General features: G+C 42.7%; 1 protein-coding gene across 1 annotated transcript in view; it reads right to left on the reverse strand.

Moving 5' to 3' along the window:
* Nucleotides 1–21,844, reverse strand: part of TRIO (trio Rho guanine nucleotide exchange factor) — a 247,646-nt gene extending 225,802 nt beyond the window's left edge. The window contains exon 1 of the mRNA XM_030446293.1: nt 21,169–21,844. Within this exon, the coding sequence (XP_030302153.1) occupies nt 21,169–21,292 (124 nt within the window). The 5' untranslated portion in view covers nt 21,293–21,844. The remainder of the gene's footprint in view (nt 1–21,168) is intronic.
* Between the last annotated feature and the right edge of the window lie 226 nt (nt 21,845–22,070).

A 22,070-nucleotide genomic window follows, 5' to 3' on the forward strand; every position in this document is an offset into this window, starting at 1 on the left:
GCAATGCTACAGGCAGTGTGCCCAGGTGACCAAGAAGACGAACAGCATCTTGGCCTGCATCAGAAATAGTGTGGCCAGCAGAAGAAGGGAAGTGATTGTCCCCCTGTGCTTGGCACTGGTGAGGCTGCACCTTGACTACCATGTTCAGTTTTGGGCCTCTCACTATAAGAAGAACACAGAAGTGCTGGAGGAAGGATATCCAGAGCAGGGCAATCAAGCTGGTAAAGCATCTAGAGAACAAGTTCTGTAAGAAGAGGCTATGGGAACTGGGATTGTTTAGTTTGGAGAAAATGAGGCTGAGGGGAGACCTTATTGCTCTCTACAACTACCTGAAAGGAGGTTGTAGGGAGGTGGGTGTTGGGCTCTCCTCCCAAGTAAATAATGACAGGAATAGAAGAAATGGCCAGGGGAGGTTTAGACTAAGTATTAGGAAGAATTTCTCTGCTGAGAGAGTAGTTAGGCACTGGAAAGAGCTGCCCATGAAAGTGGTGGAGTCACCCTCTCTGGAGGTATTAAAAAACTTGTAGACATGATATTTCAGAACATGCTCTAGTGCCCATGGTGTTTTTTTCTGGGTTGATGGTTGGACTCTGTGATCTCAGAGGCTTTTTCTTTTTCAAAACTGGAACCTGCATTAGGGTGGTGCCAACAGGTACCCTAAGTGCCTTGCCACAGAATAAAGCACAACTGCAAAGGCTACGTGCAGCACCAAACCCCTCTTCCCTTGCTTGAGCTCTCCCAGTCATTTCAGTCCCAGGATTATTTTGACACCAACAAAGGTTAACTGCCCTTGCTCTGAAGCATGATCCACTTATTTAGAGCAATCATTCTATTCACACAGTAGATTAACTCTGTCACTACAGGGCCTTTGTTCCTTCATTAGAGCATCTGCTGAGTTTCAGGACTTAACTGCTGGCCCTCTCTGGTTTAGTCTAAGTTAGCTTTTTACACTGCACAACAGAAAAGGGTCAATAAAACATAACCTTGGTGCAGAGGCCTCAATGGTCAAATTATATGTCTTGGAGAAAGCTTTAGGGAAAGTTTTACTTTCAACTAGATGTCATCGGGTTCTGTGCACTTATTATTGAATTGTAGCTAGAGCATGTCTTCCAATTCAACTTCATCTGAAAGGAATCCTGTGATGCTCCACAATGGAGGGCAAAGAACTGTAAATTGGTACAATCAAGAGATGGCCTTCAAAAGCACATTTTGATCTGAACTAAATTGCTAATGGAAACAGCCATCTCTAGACACCCAAACAGATGATACATAGTTCCAGATCTACAGAATACAGAGTAATCTTTTTTTCCCTACTTTCTGTACACTGAAGAAACTTTATTGCCATTAAACCATACCACTAAGATCCAAACAATATGCACATACTTTAAGGTTTGGGCAGGCACAGGTTCTATGGTTCATCCTATCCATGGAACAAAACATTTTGAAGCTTTTAACAGTGTTAACATCCAGATACTGTAAATTACAGTACCAAAAATTAGGTTTTCACTGGCATAAATTACGGCACCAAAAGTAGTCTTTCTGTGGATTACAAAACAAAGTGCTGGAACAAAACAAGTCACCCAGTGACAGCCTCAGTGATGTGGAACAGTATGAACAGCTCAAGTCTATCTTGCAGTTCTCTGGTGGAATAAGATGCCACTGACCTCAACAGCAAAGTAGACCAGACGGTTTTTAAAGCTTGCCTTCCCACTACAGAAACGTGAATCTAAAAAGGCAAACAAATCCTGTGAATTAAAATAGATTGCTTCGCCTTCTTCTTACTATACTGCATAGATAGTTTGCGCATGTACTGCTGCAGCTATTTTTTTGCAAAGGTCACATCCAGATGGCAATCTGATTCAGCTAGGAACTTCTTCAAATTGCAGACACCTGGAAGTTGTTTGTATCTTCCAAGACTGGCATCTAGAAAGTTCTTAACTTTAGAAACAGGCTACACAAATCTCAATTTTCATACCACAGAAATAGAAAGGAAGCCACAATCTCTCTTATGAGAAAGCCACAGCTGAAACAGTTCCCAAGGGAAAACTGTCATCATGAAGGTATTTTTCCCTCATTTTATTTTCCCATTTTAGCCAGCAACAGCAGAACAAAATGGACATGTTAGACAAGGCCACTAAAAAGCCAGCCTCTTCTTTATGAGAACTTAGCAGATCGAATTACATGCAGTGTTTTGCCTCATACTGAGACAAGTGTATATTTCCCTTTTACTAGCTTTCATTCAGTTTACTTATTCTTTTGTCATGAACAGAATCCTGGGCATTTCAGCAGCATGGTAAACCTGTGGATATCTTTAAAATAATAACTGGGTTTTTCTAACTGCATATAAGCGACTGCAATTCTGATGCAGCCCTGCTGCTACTGACAAAAGGTCAGAAATGGAATGAGCAAGAGCATTTTCAGAGAAGAGCAGTTGCAGGATGACTTTGTAAAGGAAGGCCCCAAAGTTATCTATCCCTGTTAATTATCATTTGGGGATAGATATTGATTATCTGTGCAAACACAGAAAAAGACAGTGAAGCTTTTGAAAAGCAGCAGTGAGGCAAATAAGCAATTATTGATTCATGTGTTTGCCAAACATTTTCACCCACTCATAGCAAGGAGAGTTTAAGAGGATTTTCACTAGATAGATAGTAATAACAGACAGCCTCTCCAGCTCATAAAAGGGAAGTCAGAACAGAAGCCAGATGCAAAAACTCCAACAAACACTGATTCACAGCTTCAGTCACACTCAAAGTCACGTATGAAATGAGCAATTCAGCCATCCAATAAGCCAAGGAAGGGAAAGAGAGGGCAATTATGTCTCTGTTCCACAGAGCACCATTTAAAGTATTCCTTCTGATTCAGCACCAACCCTTGTGATCAGTATTCTTGGCCTACCATCAATGAATTTAATTATACAATTTTTGAAAAAATGAAGTACTCTCCTTTCCCTGCTTGCCCACAAGCAGTCCAATACGAGTCATAGAAATTAGTCAGAGCACAAGTACTGTAGCTACCTCCAATTTTACTTTTGAAGTTTAAGTCACAGAAATGCCTGGATATTAGCTCAAGCATTACTGAAAGTCAGGCGTTTCCTTTAATTGAGCAAATGGAGCCTAATATTCCATATTAGCTGATTCAATCAAGGTGCCCACAAAAGCTGCTACCAAGCTCCTTAACACACACTGGTTTCTTACTTGAAATTCATCTGGGCTACCAAACTAACAGCTGTACATTAGGAACCACATCATCTTGCATATTTTTACCCGACTTCTGGATCTGCCTCCCCTGTTGAGCTTCAGCTCCTCCCCTGTTCTGCCTTCTTTGAACACCACATGCATCTAGTATGGTTAACAGCTCTACTAACAAATAGATTTGCTATCCCATAGCCAATGTTTGCTGAACTCCCTTAAGTTTTGCTACTTGAAACAGCTGCACTAACCAATTAACAGCTACTACAGCAGTAAGCACAAAGTTCCTACCATTCAAGCTCATATTAAGGGTATTTTAAAGACAATGTTCTTAAACAGGAAGGAATTGGATACAAAGGAAAGAACAGGGCCATAGCCACATTAAAACAATATTGTTCTGCCACAGACTGACGCATTAGTCACTGGGTTTGGAACAAGATGCCCTCTACCCTTTGTGCCAGCTTTGGGCTTTTTACTCCTACATTTGGGAGCTGCTGGAGCAGAGGAAGGAGTAAGGAAGTTATAGCTCTCTTCTTTGAACTTGTACCATCTTCAACAGACAAAGTATCTATTTGCTTTTGTTGTTACAAAGTGAAAATAAGAAGCAAGATTCAATACTCACAATGCTTTCTTTAATGTAACAAGAATGTGCCTCCTTTTCGAAGCTGACCATTTCAGAAGGCTTTTGAAAGAGACGATGTTCTTTCAAATGCGCATGTGGTACAATCAGCCCCAAGTGGCAATTAATTTTGGATCCTGACTGATGCCCTTACATTCCAAGTACATCAGCTACACATTAAGCAAAGGACTTCCTTCATTAAAGGACAAGAATTTAATTGAGGCTATATTCAGATACATTTCTAAAAGCTTAAGGGAAAGGCAGAGATGTAGTAACTGAAAACATTTTAAAGAAAACACGTGCGACCTCTTTCTCCTCAGGAATTCAAGTTACATAACCTACCTTCAACTCACTCTCTTTGACACGCAGCAGCCGGACAGACAACAGGTTCCCTGTACTAAGCACAGCAAAGTCAAGCGTACAGCTGCTGCTGCTTCAGGAAAGACTCCCACACCAGTTCTAAGAAGTAAGACAACAGGCAAACAACCACAGATATAGAAAGAGCCAGAACAAGCGGAGTGTTACTGGACAGCAAGCCTCAGCAAAACTTGACTTACAATTCTTGCACAGGTGTGTAGCCTGAGGACAAAGGGCAATGGTTTAAAACTTGAAGAGGGGAGATTTAGGTTAGACATTGGGAAAAAAAAAATCTTTCCTGTGCTGGTGGTGAGATGCTGGAACAGGTTACCAAGAGAAGTCATGGCTGCCCCCTCCCTAAAAATGTTCAAGGCCAGGTTGGATGGGGCCTTGAGCAACCTGACCTACTGGGAGGTGTCCCTGCCCGCGGTAGGGGTCTTAGAACTAGATGACCTCTAAAGTCCCTTTCAACCCAAACCATTCTATGATTCCTAGCCTTAGAAATACCTACAATACACTAACAGGGAGAATGACGGAAGCACAAGGGGTGGACAGTATTTATTTTCACATTTTATACCTAAACTAGGCTCTCAAGGACTTCTGTGATCCTGTTTAGAACAGTGCACTACATTCACTGTAAATTACTACCCTCACACTTCTGTTTCTTCTTATCAGTATGTCTCATCTCTTACAGCAAAAGTCTGGTTTTTTCAACTGTATATGCACACAAGCCTTTCTCCCTGTCCTTCCATTCTACTCACCATTCTTCCCACTCCTACCTCTACAGAATGCCATGACAAGCCCCTCTTTGGCGAGGAATATTTTAAAAGGAAAATCTACAATTACCTCATTACGACACAGCTACCTTTACAAAGCTTACACTTTTCATTATAATCCCTTTTCAAGCTATCAGCCAATTAGTAATTTCATACATCTGGCTAACTGAAAATTTCATCCACCAGCTTGAAATGTCACAGTACTGATTTTTATTCTTCTTTTAAGACACACACCACAGTGCTTTCAGCCGACACAGAACTCCATCAAATAAGCCACAAAAGCAGGACACCCAATAAAGAACACCATGCTTAAATTATAGGCAGCAAGCAAAGCCTATGGGTTGTGGTTTCCTTCTTTCTTACAGCAATATATTCCTAATTTTAGACACCTGAATGCTGTTAGCACTAGATAAACTGAACCGATAGTAACTACTAAAGCAGATGTTATTTGAAAAAATAGTTCAACCACACTCATTTTCTGTGCTAAACTGAAGCCAGTTACAAGCATTTTAAATACCACAGGGAATAGCAATTCTAATTGCATACTGCAGGATTAGATCCAAGATTGCTGTCAAAGCAACATCTCAGAATATGTTAACTTTGAAATTACTGTTAGCCTAGGGAGTAAATTCAAGTTGGCTCTTTCTTCCTAATTTTACTTCAGTTCTTCAGCTGTATGAACTGCCCTTTTTTGAAAACTATCTTTACATTAATAATGTCACCTTTTCCCTCAATATACTTTAATAGAAGGCAACTATCAAAACGAAGGTGATTTAGCTGCCTCATCATGGATTCAATGCAAGGCTACTTATGCATTGTATTTCTCACTGTTTCACCAAGAACAACTTTTGACCACAAAGATGAGGAAGCCCCTTGGAAGAAGTCAACCTGAAAATAGTCACAAAATAGTTCCTTTTTAGTCATAATACATTTGTCACTGCAGGAGGTTTTGATCAGCATCCTTAAGCAGAGGAAGATGCCAATAAAATAAGTACCAACACTTCCAAACAGCTTTATTTTTCTATAGGTATGAAATTTCTCTAATTAAAAGATGTGATTAGTAACCTCATCTGAACACAACAATGTGATTACCCAGAGATAAGGTTCAACAAAGCCTCTTATACACATCCTTTGCTGTACTGCTGTCAAAGCAGAGGCTAGTGCGAAGGGACTAAGAAGCACAAACCTGATGGGGTCCTTGTGGAGCTAAGACTGTGTCAGTGACTTCCTGAAACAACTGAGCTCCTCCTTCCACAGAAACTCAAATAATACATTTCTACTGTGAGTAGCAGGAATCTGAAGAAGGTTGGTATGGAAAAAGTTATTTTTACAGTAAAACCAGGTTAACAGTAACTTTTTCTTAAGTTGTATCACCAAGACTGTACTTGACAGTACAAAATTAAGGAATTCTACACAGCTCCTTTCTTGTTTCTTGCTCTACAGGGAAAAAAAGAAATATTAGACCTATCTAGGGCAGGGCATATTAACACTTGCCTATCTGATTTGAGCACATTATCCCTGTAAAGCAAACATCTGAGCAGCACGGTATATATAAAGGCAACTCATCTCCCACTTCCCTTCAAGGGTCAGTTCTCTTTGTGACCTCACTGCACTTGCAGTCCCAAGTTTTCTGCATCAGATACCCATTATCTCCTTCCCATTCTTCTGCCTAGGCTTGTCCTTCTGCTTTGCTTTAAAACAACAAAAACCTTCCTTTTGGCCTCAAAATCAGTAGTTGCTTCAGGGAAATTGTACATTTGCTGTCAGATGGCCTGTGAAAATTCAGGCTCCCTTGCATCTATTAATCTGCCAGCATACATGTGGTTAGTTCTGTCTTTTAGATCTTAGTTAAATAAAAGTCTATGAAAAGACTATTTAGCATTTGTTTTCCTTTTTCCTCCTTGACATTTGACAACTTTTACATCTCCCTTCATTTAGGTTTTTACTAGCATGGCAGAACTAACATGTCACCCAAGTGACACAAATCAAACCCTAAGAAATTTAACAGTGGAGTGTACTAGGGTTGTCTGTAAAAAAAAAAAAGTCTTCAAGTACTTAATTTGCATTTGAGGAGATGCTTTCCTCAATGTGTCTATGTAATAAAGCAGATTACACATTCACCTTGCTTAATATTATACAGTGAATTAATGCATTCCTATTCCCAAAATATCTCTGATGTAACATAGTAATCCAGCACAGTCTGGTAAAACTGATGTCATCTCCTGTTATCCTCTAAGGTATTTAATTAAAACTTTATATAAACACTAAAACGTGACTTAACTGAACTAGGACCATGCTTGATTGAAGCTACCACAAAAAACCACTCAAAAACTAGATAATGCAGCATCAAGTCTGGCTGGGTGAGCTTTATTTGTCAGAGGAGTGCACGTGCTATAACACTCAAACTATAGAGTGCTTTTCCATAGGACCCCCTACTTGTCTCTGTACACATAATGGACCTCCTGCAGAGACCAACACTGATGCTTAGTGATTGAGCTTATTGTCTGTTGGACCTCTGTCATATTTGTTCAGGAAAAGGAATAAAAGCAGCAATCACATAAGTGAGGACAATTAAGACAGAAAAAAAAAAGCCTGGAAAAAGGCTCTGGAAAAAACTCTGGGAAAAGGTAGCTATCCCTCCTCTTACCCTAGTCTCTCCTGCAGTTAGGTAAGTGCCATTAAACTAGGACATTACACACCAGCAGTTCTGTACCCTCATCTCTAAAGCTTTGTAGCTAGAATAGAAGCCAGAACACAAAGTATCAGCAAAGGAAGTGGGAGAGAGATTGCAACCCCAAGTAATGAAAACACTACACACACCACAGAAACACACACACACACAAACACACACACACACACACACAAACACAGGTTAAGGTGCTATGTTAGCTGCTCAAGATGACAAAAAAAACCCTCTCATTTATTATCTACTCTATCAACACATACAAAAGCTGCACATATGCACAGATGCGACCCAAGCTAAGGCAGCCCAGACAACTTAAAAGGCTTCCCATTAAGTGCTCCCACCTGAGTATTAAGATCTATCCATCCTTACATTCCCACACTCAAATACAGGGCTCTATTTCTTTTTCACTGCCTAGAAGCCATTTACAACATTATGGAGAGCAGCACCACCTTGCTTTTCTAACCCACATTTGTTGCCTTAGTGGGCATGAACTGCAAGTCACATCTTGCTCAGATTCTATGTCATGAACTTGCCTACAAGCAAAAACATCATAGATTAAGTAATCACCCAGCAAACCAATTATTCTTTCAAAAGGTTTTTACAGGTTCCTAACAGTGGGTTAATACAATGAGGACAGCAACATGGACCAATCCACCTTAAAAGCATGCAATAGAAGAAAACAAGATTTTAAAAACAGTAGTTCTCATGCTTTCCTATATAATAATATATTCCATAAATCCAAAGTTTAACTTGGCATACTGCTATATACCTATGGCTGTAGGTAGTCAGGTTATTTTGCTACAAACTGTTCATCGCTTTAACAGATAAACTGCTGCTTGGAACAAATGCTATTTTAGTAATCAAAGACACCAGAGTTGTTCAAAACAACCTTGCAAAAACATTCTCAAGCTCCTCTGGAAAAACAAACAAAACCAAAAAGCAAACAAGAGCACAACTATTTATACTTCTGCCAAGCAAACATTCTACAGCAGACAATATAGTACAAAAAGGGAAGGTATTCAACATCAAAATTAACCCTCCCATCTTGGTGGGTGGAGGAAGACAGTTACTGTTTCAAGTTAATCTAATCAATGCTATCGTTTTTACCTTAATTTCCTATTACATTACTATATTTGTAAATACAACCATTTTAATAGTAACATTTGTTTTCCCTGCAAAGTCGAGGTATAAAATACATGTATTTTGCCTCTCCAATAGAAATCTTACAAAAAGGTATAGAAACATGAAAGATGATTCTTTCTCTGCTCTTCATTAGCAGCCAGCAAACACTAAAACACTGGGATTCACTTACACTGGCCCCACTTCCTCAGATTGGAAAAGGGCAGCTTTTAGTTACCAGTACTGTGTCAGTTGCCTCCAGTCACCCTAAAAAAACCCTCAGTGTTGCTCCAGAGCTAGAGAAATAAAATTTGCTTATCTTCATTTCCATGGCACTAGTGTCATCATCTAAGAACAATAACCAAGAACATTCTAGCATATGAAGGTTTTTTCCAATATTCTCTTCCATTGCACAAATTTGAAACACTCTGACAACCTTATTTTTTCTTTACCACAAAAGGAGACCTGAGAGCTTCCAAACTGGGGTTTGTGGCAGGCTTTTTGGACAACCAAACATCAATTCTTTCATGTTCAGGTTATTACAGTTTTCTACATACAGATTAGAGGGAAATTTACTACTTCTTGAAGAAGGTGGGAGAGAAAAAAAAAACAACAACTCTTCCTTTTTTAACCTCACAGATACTGGTTCTATTAGCTACTGGCTTAAAACTTCTTCAGTAAGAGTTTGAACATACCATTCCCACAGAGAAGCTCTTCAAAACAAACAAACCAAAAAACAACTTGCAACCCAGTTTTCCAGGGAGTTAAGCTGTGCTCTAACAGTAATCCTCAAGAGATGGTCAGACTCCTCTGTGCTGTCTGTAAGGCACTGAAAAGCCACCTCGCAAGACTTGAAACAAGTTTTCACCGAAAGCTGCCCTCTATGAAGTTCAAAAAAACAAAACAAATAAACAAAGTTCAAATAAACAAAAACATCAACAAAAAAAAACAGTGAACAACAACAAAAAACAAAACCACAAAAAAACCTAACTCAAAACAAACTCTCCCCCCCAAAAAAAAACCAAAAAACAAAACACCACACCAAACAGAAAGGGTTACACTACTCAGTTAAGTAAGTCATAGAGGTTCAAAATTTAAATTATATTTAGTTCTTCAATTCCCACCCAGAGTTCAACTCAGTAAACTGATCTATTTTTAGCTCTTGACTCTTTTGGACATTTCCTTCCTTCATCTGTGTAAATGCGTCACAGCTTCTCAAATGTTTTCCTTTGGCTAGGGAAGGATGCATCTGATTCCAGGCTTAAAAAAAAACCTTAAAACACATGCCAAGTGGTTAGTGTTGGCTGTGTTGCACCCTTGTTTTGAATTAAGGATAGGCAAATTTGACTCCACTCTTCACATTATACTACAAGAGATACTGCTCTTTCTGCACTGAGAGATCACTGCTATCCTCTGGGAGGATCATCACTAGCCAATCCATATTTTATCACTTCCTTATAAGCAGGCTTGAGTTGGCTTTGCTGCCTTGATAATTCAATAGACAAACGGTGGATTTTTTTCCATAATGGGAAAAGAAATTAAATTCAGGTTTGTAACTTTCTGCTCAGCTGCTGAGGCAAGTGAGAGCCCTTGTTTTCCTCTCAAAAACAGCCTTCTGTAACTTTTGGGGAAGCTGGTGTCTTAATTTTTATTTATTTCATATACAGCACTAATAAGCCACTCTGCATATTACTAGATACGCCATTATGGCTAACCTCAGCTTTCCATCTAAAAAGGTGCCACTGTCCTATAAATTTCAGCTTGGCTTCCCTTTGTTGCCCCTACAGAAGTCTGGTTAACATAATCCCCTGTCAGTTAAGCAATGCACAGCACTATTTCTTCTTTGAACTTTGCAAGCCATGGCAAGTTGTGGAAAAAAACTACTTAAGGCACACAAAATGTGACTTTAAGGGGTACGAAGCAAGAGCATAAACTACTGCTCTAACTGTCCTGTTTCCACTTTTTTAGGATCAACCTGATGTGAAATATGCAGCCAAAATGGACATGCTGACCATCAATAAACCAAATAAATAAATGAAAACAGGAATAAAAGCTCAGAGAGCAAAACTTTATTTAAATAAACAAATAAAAGACCTAAACACCAAAACAACACACATACACAAAATTATGGTTGTTTGGCTTCTTTATCAGAGAAATCATATTCAATTTTCTTTCCCAACAGCAATAGAAGAAGGCCTCTGAAGATGGATTTTATCATCTTAAGGATCTTCACCAGACTATCAGCTTTAGCATAGAATAAGTCAACTTATATTTCATTTCATCTTGATTTGCTGACAACTCTGTACCTTTTTTTCTGTGCGTTCAGCTGCAGATATCTGTTCCTCTAATTGCAGAATTATGAAAGGCCAAGACATTTCAACCTTTGCCTCAGGTTTTTTAGAGAAGGGTAGAACATTTTTTATGATCTCAGAAAATGATACCATCTTTCCACTCAATGTTGCACAACTCAACATGTCCAAAAGTTAGTGGAATGAGAAACATTTGGAAAATGAAGGACTTACTACTTTTGTGCTGGTAGAAAACTATATCCAATAGTGTATAATCAAGTCTACACAACAGGTACAGCAAAGTCCATTGCGTAGTAGGTTAGCCAATTAACATTTAGTATTTAAACACTCAATTTATTCTAACTCGCTTCTTGTGATGTTCTGGATGTATCCTCTTGTCATTATCTGGGCCAAGTGTTATAAAATGTCACCTAGTTTCATTCCAACATATATCTGCTTAGATTCTGAAAACAAGCAGTCCACAAGACTTCAGCATTCAAGACTTTTTTCAAGAGATCTCAGCAATCACATTTCTCATTGTCTGATGCCTTCAAAGTTATTAACCAGCTACATGACCAAAGCTTAGTGAAAAGCTGGTGACCAAATGCCTTGACAAAGTATCTCCCAAGGCTTCAGGTTTCACTGATGCAGAAAAATACAGACATTCAGTAAAAAAAAATTAATCATAATTCCAATTAATAAAATCAAATTTAATAAAAATATAAATGTTTCAAATTTTATTTCACTGTTTTATGAAAGTACAAACTACCTAAAAATATACAGGAATTTAACATGTCCTTGTGAACCATACTGGCTATAGTTCATGGTTCACCGGCTCATGGCTCATTTTTAACCCTTATAAAATCTCACTTGGCTATAACCCCAGACCCTCAAGCCTCTTATTGCTGAAAAGTTATGTTTAAGCTAAGTGCAAAAATCACTACTGGTTGTTCACACAGTCTGCAGACATCTCAAAAAATAACTATTACTGCTCATACATGCATTAAGACTACAAGGAAATGTGAGTAATTAAGCTCTGGGTAGTTTCACAGATGACTAGAACACGTAAGGATTACTCACAATAGCCCAGACACAAGATCAGCACTTACCACATAGAATCATAGAAACTTAGGGGTTGGAGGGGACCTCAAAAGATCATTGAGTCCAACCCCCCCTGCCAGAGCAGGGTCACCTACAGGAGGTCACATAGGAATGAGTCCAGGTGGGCTTTGAATGTCTCCAGAGAAGGAGACTCCACAACCTCCCTCCCTGGGCAGTCTGTGCCAGCGCTCTGTCACCCTTACAGTGAAAAGATTCTTCCTAATACTTATATGGAACACTCTATGCTCCAGTTTATAACCATTGCCTCTTGCCTGTTGTTAGTCACTCCTGAGAAAAGCTTGACTCCATCCTCCTGGCACTCTCCCCTTACATATTTATAAACATTGATGAGGTCACCCTTCATGCTCATCTCCTCCAAGCTGAAGAGCCCCAGCTCCCTCAGCCTTTCCTCATAAGGGAGACGTTCCACTTCCTTCATCATCTTTGTGGCTCTGCATTGGACTCTTTCAAGCAGTTCCCTGTCCTTCTGGAACTGAGGGGCCCAGAATATTGGACACAATATTCCAGATGTGGCCTCACCAGGGCAGAGTAGAGGGGGAGGAGAACTTCTCTTGGCCCACTAGCCACCCCCCTTCTAATGCACCCCAGGATGCCATTGGCCTTCTTGGCCACAAGAGCACATTGCTGGCTCATGGGCATCCTTCCATCCACCAGCACCCCCAAGTCCCTTCCCCTATGCTACTCTCCAACAGCTCAGTTCCCAACCTATACTGGATACTGGTACCTGGGATTGTTCTTTCCCAGATGCAAGACTTCATTTGCTCTTGTTGTAATCCATCAAATTTCTCCCTGCCCAACTCTCCAGTCTGTCTAGGTCCCTCTGAATGAATACTTTCTCCGACTTTTTTTTAAAATGATTAATCATGCAAACTCAGTTTTCTGAGCTAAACAGAACAGTCTGACCATGTAAACATGCACACTTATATATCCATGCACACTGGTAAAACAAAGCTTCCTGAATCTCAGTCTCAAGGTCTGACTCTAGTAACACTAACCTTACTCTTACAGAGATCTGTAGGAATCAAATAAGAACCCTGTCAAAATACTATGATATAAAACCTGACAAAGCATACCACTGGTATAATTTGGGATCTGGAAGCCTACACTCTTCTTCCTATTATTTATGTCTTGCTTCCTTACCATCTTGGGCTCTGAGAGACAAAAAACTTCTAAAGGAATTTCTATCTCCCTGAAAAGCTTTTTTTTTTTCCTCTTAAAACCAAAACAAAAAACCCAAGCCATCCACCAACCAAAAACAAACCCCAAAAACAACAGAACAATTACACCAATTTCAGTTCTTGAGTAAGGTCCAGGTTACAAAACGGCACATTCAAAGTAGCAACAAGATGTCCAGTTGAGCACTGCTCAGTAGGAAAACAACAGATATTTGCAGAGTTTTTAATTAACCAGTGCTACTGCCACTTACAGTTATACAAGAGATAAAAAAAAGAAAATTGAGAAGACTCTATCCAACAACCTTGGAAAACAACTATTTTTTAAATAAGTGCACCAAGACAATCAAGCTATCTCCTCATCTGCTGTGGACAGCAAAAGGCTAGGATTAATAGCTCCAGCTCCAGATCAGTTGGAGGACCTATTTGGCAGAGAAGCCACTGGAAAAGGCTTTGTGTCTATAGAGTCTACTGGCTCTTGTCACTCACACTGGTGAAATGTTATGGACACAACTCATATATGAGCCTTGTCTTTGAGTAACAATGTAACAACCTATTCTAGAGGCTGAAAATCGGATGCTTTAAGGCACTGTAGTGTCTACTGCTAAAAGCACTGGAGTTGCTCCTTGTCATTTCAATTCCTCCTCCTCACTACTGGGTAAGTGATCTGTTTTCTCAAAACAGCAGTATCCTTCCTGAAGGAATATGACTCAGCTTTGCAGATCATGAGTATTACTTCACCAGTAGTCTACTTTTTCATTTTGCTGCACCAAGAAAAATGTTAAGCTAAACAAAGATCCTTCTCCGAATCAAGCAAATTTCTTCATGAGTACAACCAAGTAGATGTAACCATATTAGTCATTAGATATAAAATAGCCTGCTATGCCATTAAATTTTATTTTTTATCCAGTAGCCTTTTTTTTTAATTGGCTTGTTTCTCACTGTCATAAAGCAGAAAAATCAGTTTCCTTTGTTCTCACTGAAATCCTTACCCACTTTCAAAAGAACATGCCTCAACCACCAGTGCACTTACAGAGTTTAAACCTGTCTCCAATTTTAACAATTTTGCTGATCATGGCTATTTGAGTGATCTCACCTTCTTCAAGCTGCAGACCAAAAATCACAGTGTATTTTCACCCTATTAATAAACTTATCTAATAATCTGCATCTAAACAGGATCATTTGTTGACACTTCTAAATTTTGTAATTGACAAAGCAGAGCAACATTAATATTTTCTTTTTATTCGGATAGGGAAAATCCTTGTAGTGTTTGTTCTGATTTCATTTACTCAGACGATCATTTTTTATTGAAAATCTTTTGGAAGCCACATGAAATTTCAGGTTGACATTTCATACCTGCTTCTGCTACATTGCTACAGGACATTTAACAGGAGAGAAACCACTTCTTTAAGAAATATTCACTACCCATCTCATCTACACAGACACTAAGGTCTGCAATTACTGAAAGCCTCAGCTGCACCAAGTCTTTTCCTTCTGTCAGCTCCTTTCTGAGCACACCAGCACTTCACAGCAGCTCAAATATATTCCTCTCAAGAATGGGCCTGGCTTTTCTCTAACTTCCATGTACCTTCCACTCCAAATGTGCACCAAGTTTATCATCAGCTATCACATACATTAAAAGTAATTATCTATTCCCTCTTGGAAATATTCATGACTTCTACCTCCAACTCTTTCAAACACACCCTACCTTCCAACCTTCTCTATCCTTCACTATTATCCCCAAATATGTTTGGCTGTTCCACACTAAGACAAGCTGCACAACAGCTGCTGCATTTCACACTGAAGCACTCAGTCCTCATCTTCATTATTCCAGGAAACATCAATCCAACAACACTATTTCCAGAGCAACTTCTCCATTTTAACTTCATTTCTCCAGGGTTTTTTGTGTTCTGGATACTGCACATCAGCAACTACCAAATTGTGACGTATCTGTATGTATTTTCCAAAACATCATTCCCACTTTTAACCACCTTACTAAAATGGATGCTGCTGGAACTGGATTCTAAAATCCACAAGAGGACTCATTTCTTTTTTGAGTCAGAACTAACCAGTAATAATGACAGCAACACTGCTGCAACCTTCTCACTGACTAAAGCAACTCAGGATAAAGTAATGGATTCTTGAAAAGCAGACACAGCATCTTCAGGTTTTTGTTGTGGAGTTTTGTTTTTTATAAAAATGCTGTTGTGATTCTAAACTGCATAAAAGAATGACCAACTTGTTTCATATTTCACATTCACAGCACATTCACTTACAAGCCCCAAAAAACACACCTCAGCCCCTGACAGCAACAGGGACAAGGATCAATATGTGCAGAGGACAGCAGGGAGATACCATGTTGGGTACCAGCAGTGCTGCCTGCCAATGTTTCCCTCTGGGCTTCACTGTTAGATTATTTCTGTTAGACATTTGTCACAACTCTGCAGCTACTCCAGCTGCCACACAACCACAGCTCTGACTACCTGCTCTGTCAGATACCACACATCAGCAGGAGATGGGTCAACCTTCCTGCAAGGGCACTATCTTAGCATAATACATTGTGTGTTCTGATCCATTAATTTTAGTTGAAAATTGGGCTTGTTTTTCACACTTGGTGCCCAGTATGAAAGCTATTTCACCTATGATCTCAGAGCTAGCATTTTTTTTTAACTATTAATAGTATTCATGAAAAGGTTTGCTGCCTTTTAATAGTAGGCTTGCTTTATCTTTCCCACATAATCTTTCCCCTCTTTTCTTCCCCATTTCCTAGGAGACTTTCTCTGCTACAGTAGCTTTTTCAATGCTGTCTACTACAAGACAGTCTGCTTTCACAGACACTATCACACAGGACCCTCATGTATAGCAAGCAAGGCAACAGTATATAAAACAATCTGATCAGGAAGAAGCAAAAGATAAGTTCTCCCTGTAAACTTGAAATATCAAATTTCTAAGTAAATCTTTTGGGTTTTATCTTTACAGTATTATCTGTTCAGTGATATTCATGAAAAGCAACCATATTATTAAATCACTCTTTAAGCAAAAACCAGTAACCATCATACTTTCGTAACACTTACTAATTCTCCCTGTATGGTCTCAGTACTCAAGTACTTCTCAGCATAGGCTGCTATGGGCAGACTTGGTTGAACCCAAATTGATCCACATCTCAAGTCACTATCTATAGTTGCAATAGACTTCAGCATCCCATTTTCCTAGAATACTCAAGGATAATTTTGTTCCTATGTATAGCTCAAGGCAAAGTTTTAATTTCTCTTATCACTAGGTTTACATTAAGAAGCACATACAGAAGCAGGAAAGACTAGGTATACAATATTAGAACTGGGTGCTACTCAAAGCTATTCTGGCTACCAGCCTGTTCTTTGACTTCACCTCAGAAGTGGCACACTGAACTCTCTCCTCAGGACACCCCTCTGCCAGATCCATTTTTCATCTTACCGACTTAACTCCTGCCCTGAGAGAGGACTACTGTGACCTGCATATATTTATTTCTAGACTGAAAATCCTTCATATTTTTTGTTTTCCCAGATCAAGTGATGAAGTATAATTAAGGTATATTTGGATTTACCCTGGCATGGGTTGGGTAGTTACTCATACTACTGAAAAGATTTCCAGGGTCTCTTGTTTTACTATTTCTGCTTCTTTGAAAGATCCCTACCCCACGTAAATTTTTCTCCTTCTGGAAATATGGCAAGTGTTCCAACAGACAGGACGTGACAACCCTAATCTCCTTAATGGTTTTGAAAACTGTGTGTTTGTCCATACATGAATTAAGCTATTGAACAGTTAAGCAGAAGTTCCTCACACTAAACATATTTTACAGGAAATAGCTACATCCACTTTCATCACAAAACTTTGAAGAGTTACCAGTTGAAAAGCTAGTGAGGTTTTTTCTGCTGAGACTTTCATAAAGGCATTCACTGTACTGCCTATCCAGAAGTTCACTCAAGTCCTTAACAAGCCTTTTGCTCTGCATCCTTTGCTATTGGCAGATCTCTCCATCATCCCAGAGAGGAAAGTCTAATTTCAAAACATACAATCGGTACCTCCTTTACTTAGGTGCAAAAAGTTTTAGTTTCATGCTCAAAACCAAAATGAATTAACTTCAACTACCAAAAATTCTTCAGTTTGGAGGGCACTGCTGTAATAACAGACAGCTCTCATTTTTGCATCCCAAAGCCATCAGTTGACAGTCCTTGAAGTACTGAGGACTCAAAACTGCAAGAATGAAGATTTAATCAACAGAAGAACAACAACCAAACAAAAGTTCTGTATGAACTTGCTACCCTGTAAGCTATGACTTGATGGCAGTCGTTCAAATTCAATTTTGCTCATGTTAGCTGTTCTCAGCCCTTCAGAATTCTTAAGTGGAAACTTACAATACATTTTGAATCATTTTATCTTTTCACACAGAACAGATCTTGTATACTTAACACCCCTCTGCCCAGCTACTTACACTCTGCGCCACTGGGTATTCATACAGTGATAGTCTGCTCTTCCATTATTCTGTGAGATTTTATTAGAAACTTCCAACCACAGCAGTGCACCTTTCAGTAAGGAAATAGGGGGTGATTGTTCATACAGTTCCAGCTTAAAACAGATCCCTTCTGTCAGTTTAGAGTCATCTGACTTCTACCACCACTGTGTTTTCACCATCAAAGTGTAATCACTTTGCTTGGCACTCAGCTCTGCCTCTTAGCAGTTTTACTCTTAATCCTGCCACAAAGAAGGTGACATATCTAACAAGGTGTTCGGCTTTTCAACTTTAAGTAATGAGATTTGGATACCAAATAGATAATGGAAAGCAAGCTGCCTCAACTTCTTCCAATTTCAATAAAAGGGATTTCTCATTTAAATTGAAGACATACAGTCTTTATGTTTTCATATTATTACCTCACTTCCAGTTCGGTTCCTTTCTTTACATTTCAGTTGCAACTTATTTCCACAACTCAGAGTGAGTTTACATTTACACGGACAAACTGAAAACTGGAAAGTGATGTGAACCTAGCTGCTGTTCAACATCCTAACAAAACACCTTCCAAAACATGAAACTCCATTATTTAGGCTATCTAACTCTACTTCAGGATTAGTTTTACAAAAGGACAGCATGAAAGCCAATAACCCCACTGGAAGCTCAGGTGATCCATTTAACTAAGCGAAGATTAGAACCGATTGATCAGGTGGGTATTTTGTTGTTGGGCTTTTTTTCCCCTCCTGGAAAACACTAACATTGTTACTAATTTTCTCTTTTAAGTAACAGCTACAGCTTTGCTGACATTCTTTGCAAGTGACAGGAAAAAGGAAACATTTGTCATTGTAAATAGTGCAATGAGAAAAATATTTTGTCTGCTCCCACTTACACTTAAATGAAGGTTTTTACTTGTTCATTGATTGCTGAGTCCATTGTGTTTTACTGAAAAAAAATCTGTGCCTCCTGTTCAAACAAAAGGAAGCACCAGAGATCTCTTAATAGACCCTTTCCTTATAAAAGAGTAGATCAGGTACAGAAGCGGAGTTTAGAAAGCTCTTCCAAACACTGAGCATCCACAAGCAATGCCAGAACGTTTTCCAGTGCATGACACAGGTTGGCTGAACCAGATAACCTCAACAGGTAAAGATGTAAATGAGAATGCCAGTTGTTTAATACGCTCAAAGAGTTTTTCCAATAAGCATCTGATGTCCTTCTACTGCTTTAAGATTTTAGGTTGCTGCAAGACTAAACACATTGCAACTTCCCTGTTATCAGAAGTTATCAGTATCAGAAGTCATCACTGCACCACTTAAAAGCTTATGAAGTCTGTGTCATCCCTCTGCCCACTCACAAGTGTGGAAGCTGACTATTAATACAGCTTGCAGGATCTTCCAAAACTGTAAGATTACTACACATGTACCCATTTGTAACTACACTAGACAGAGACTGTAAGTCTGCTGTTGTAATCTGTCATTATGCTTTCAAAGGGATTTTTTTCTGAGAACGACAACATTCAGTCCTTCTTCCCTGACAAAATCCAGCAAGGCCAACATCTTGACTTGACGAAGAGTTCTGCACTCAGATGCCAGCTGAAACTGGTCTCTGAGGGAGCATCAGGTCTTTCACAGTCCTCTGTTAAGTCTGTCCAAGCAAACACAACTCTGAACCTGCTTCAGAGGGGATGCTTGCTGCAAATCACACCTCCTCCTTCACCCTTCCACGAAACCAAGCACATTCAACAGTAAGCCCTGACCGCAAGCGGCACTGATTACACCATCTCTCACTTCCCTATGGACTTTCCTTTAAAACCCAATTAACACGGCTTTTATTAGTATTATTACTACTACTACTGCCATTTTTTTTCCCCCACACAAGAAATCGCCGATCCCCCCCATCCTTCCAGCGGTGAGTCTGCATTTTGATCGCTCGCAGCTCCTTTTTAGGCATCCAAACAGAGCGAGTGCCCGGCCCTGCCCTGCCGCCCCGCCCGGGAACGGTGGTCGGGAGTGCCCAGGGGAAGGGGGGCGGGAGGGGGAGCGGAGCCGCTGGCAAAGCGGATCGGAAGGAGGGGCGGAGGAACCGGCGCTGCTCAGGGGAGGACAGCCGGCACCGGAGGGAGGCTCAGCCGCCGCCGCCGCCCAGGTTGCCGTCGGGGCTTCATCCCCGCCGGCGGCGGTTCGAGCGGCCCAGGCAGCCCTGCCCTCTCCGCCGCCATTCCCCGGAGGACAATGTCTCGGTGGCGGGGGCAGCCGCCCTCCCCGCCCGGTTGAGTGCCGAGAGTAAACACCAAGGGAGAAGGCGTCCTCCATTTTTTTTATCCCGGCAGCCTGTCAACAGGCTCCCCCCCTTCCCCTCCGCACTCAGCCTGGCTTTCCAGCACGGCAGCGCCCGACAGCCGCTGCCGCCCGGCCCCCGCTGCTGCCCCGCCTCAGCCCACGCACGGACACCCCTTAACGCGTGCTTCACTTTTTGTCTTTTTCTTTCCCTTCCCACTCTGAACACCCCATGAGAACGCTGCCCTCTTCCACCCCTGTCCCTCGGCCGCCGCCCAGCAGCACGGCACCGGCGGAACACGACCGGAGTCGCGTTGCCTTTTATAGCGGTGTCATCTCTGCCCGCCTCACCGGGGGGCCCCGGCCGGCGCAGCCCGCTCCCCGCAGCCCTGCGGAGCACCGCTCCCCTTCCCTGCCCCTCCGACACCGAGGGCTGCCCGGAGCCGCGGCGGCTCCTCCGGCCGCGTCCCGCCGCGCAGCCCCCAGCAAGACATTTTTCGGGGGGAACCCCGTCCTCAAAGTGCCCGGTGGTGCCGCCTGGGCTGGGTAACACACCCGTTATCGGGGCCGCCTTCAGAGCCAGAGTCGCACCTGTCACTGGCGACACGGCCTCGGGGCAGTACCCAGCCCCACACCCGCCCCGGCCGGGCCGCTCGCCGCACCCGTTTTCACGCCTCGTTTCTGCCGGCACAAGGGTGGCCTCCTGCCCGAAGCAGCGCCCGCAAGTTGCTGGGCCCCAGATGCAGCCGCACTGCCCGCCGGCACGGGACGAAGGGGCTCGGCTTTCTTCCCCCCTGCCCGCCCGGCCAGACCGCCCCTGAGCGGACTGGGACCCGCACAGCCGCCTCCCCGGGGAAACCCCGAAAGAACGGGCACTGCCGAGGCGGCCCGGCCGGTGAGAGGAGGGCGAGCCTTCCCTGGTGCCACCTGACAAAGCCGGCTGCCCTCGCTCCCTCTCCCCGCTGGGAGCTCCAGGAGGAAGACGTCGCTTCCCTCCACCTTTCCCCGCTACCTCCAGCCGCGGCCTCGCCGCTGCCCCTTCATTCCTCCCTAACTCCACGGGACGCGGCTGCACTCACCGGATCGGAAGAACGCCGCGATGTCCGCCGAGTCCTTGGCCGCCTCCTCGGCCGCTTCTCCCGCACCGCTGCCGGCCGTGGTGGCGGCGGCGGCGGCGGAGGTGGCGGTAGCGGCGCTGCTCATGGCTGCTGCGTGCGGTGGCGGCTGCTCCGGGCGAGACCCACCGCCAACCCCACCGCCCCCTCCGCGGATCCCGGCTTCACCTCCGGGCGGGAGCGGCTGTTAGGGCGGCAGCCGGAGCGGGCGAACGATGCGGGGCGGCGGCGGACGGCCACAGCGAGCGCAGGGACATGAAGGTATGTGCGGAATGGCAGCTCCGGGAGCGCCCACCCCCCGCAGCCACCTAAGAGGCGGCGTGTGCATGCAAGGAGTCAGGGCGGGCGGGCGGGCGGCAGCCGGAGCGCAGACAATCGCGGGAGGAGGAGGAGGAGGGCGACGACGACGACGGCATGGGGAGGGCCAGCAGTCCGCGCAGGCAGCAGCCGGTTGGCGGAGAAAGAAGGAAGCTTCCAGCTTTTTTTGTTTCGGTTTTTTTGGGATTTTTTGGGTTTAGGTTTTTTTTTCCTCGAGGAGTGAGAAGCGAGCCGGAGGAGCAGCAGCTGCGCTAGCCGCCGTGCTGCCGGTGGCCGCAGCAACCACCGTCCTCCATCTTGACTGGGAGGAGGAGGGTGGGAAAGGGGAGTCGGGAAAGGAAGCGAGTCCCCGCCCGAGGAACAAGGGCGGCGGGGAGGGGGAAGCTCGGGAGTCTCCGGCTGCGTCCGGCTCCGGTCGGGATGGGGCGGGACGGGACGTCAGCGCTGCCGCTCAGCCCGCTCCCCATTGGCTGGGGGGCGGCTACCGGGAGAGCCCCCCGGGCAGGCGGGGAGGGGAGGGAAAGGAGCGGGGTTCCTGCGGCTGTTCC

The sequence above is a fragment of the Calypte anna genome, chromosome 2 (genome assembly GCF_003957555.1).
Source record: "Calypte anna isolate BGI_N300 chromosome 2, bCalAnn1_v1.p, whole genome shotgun sequence".
Lineage (NCBI taxonomy): Eukaryota > Metazoa > Chordata > Aves > Apodiformes > Trochilidae > Calypte > Calypte anna.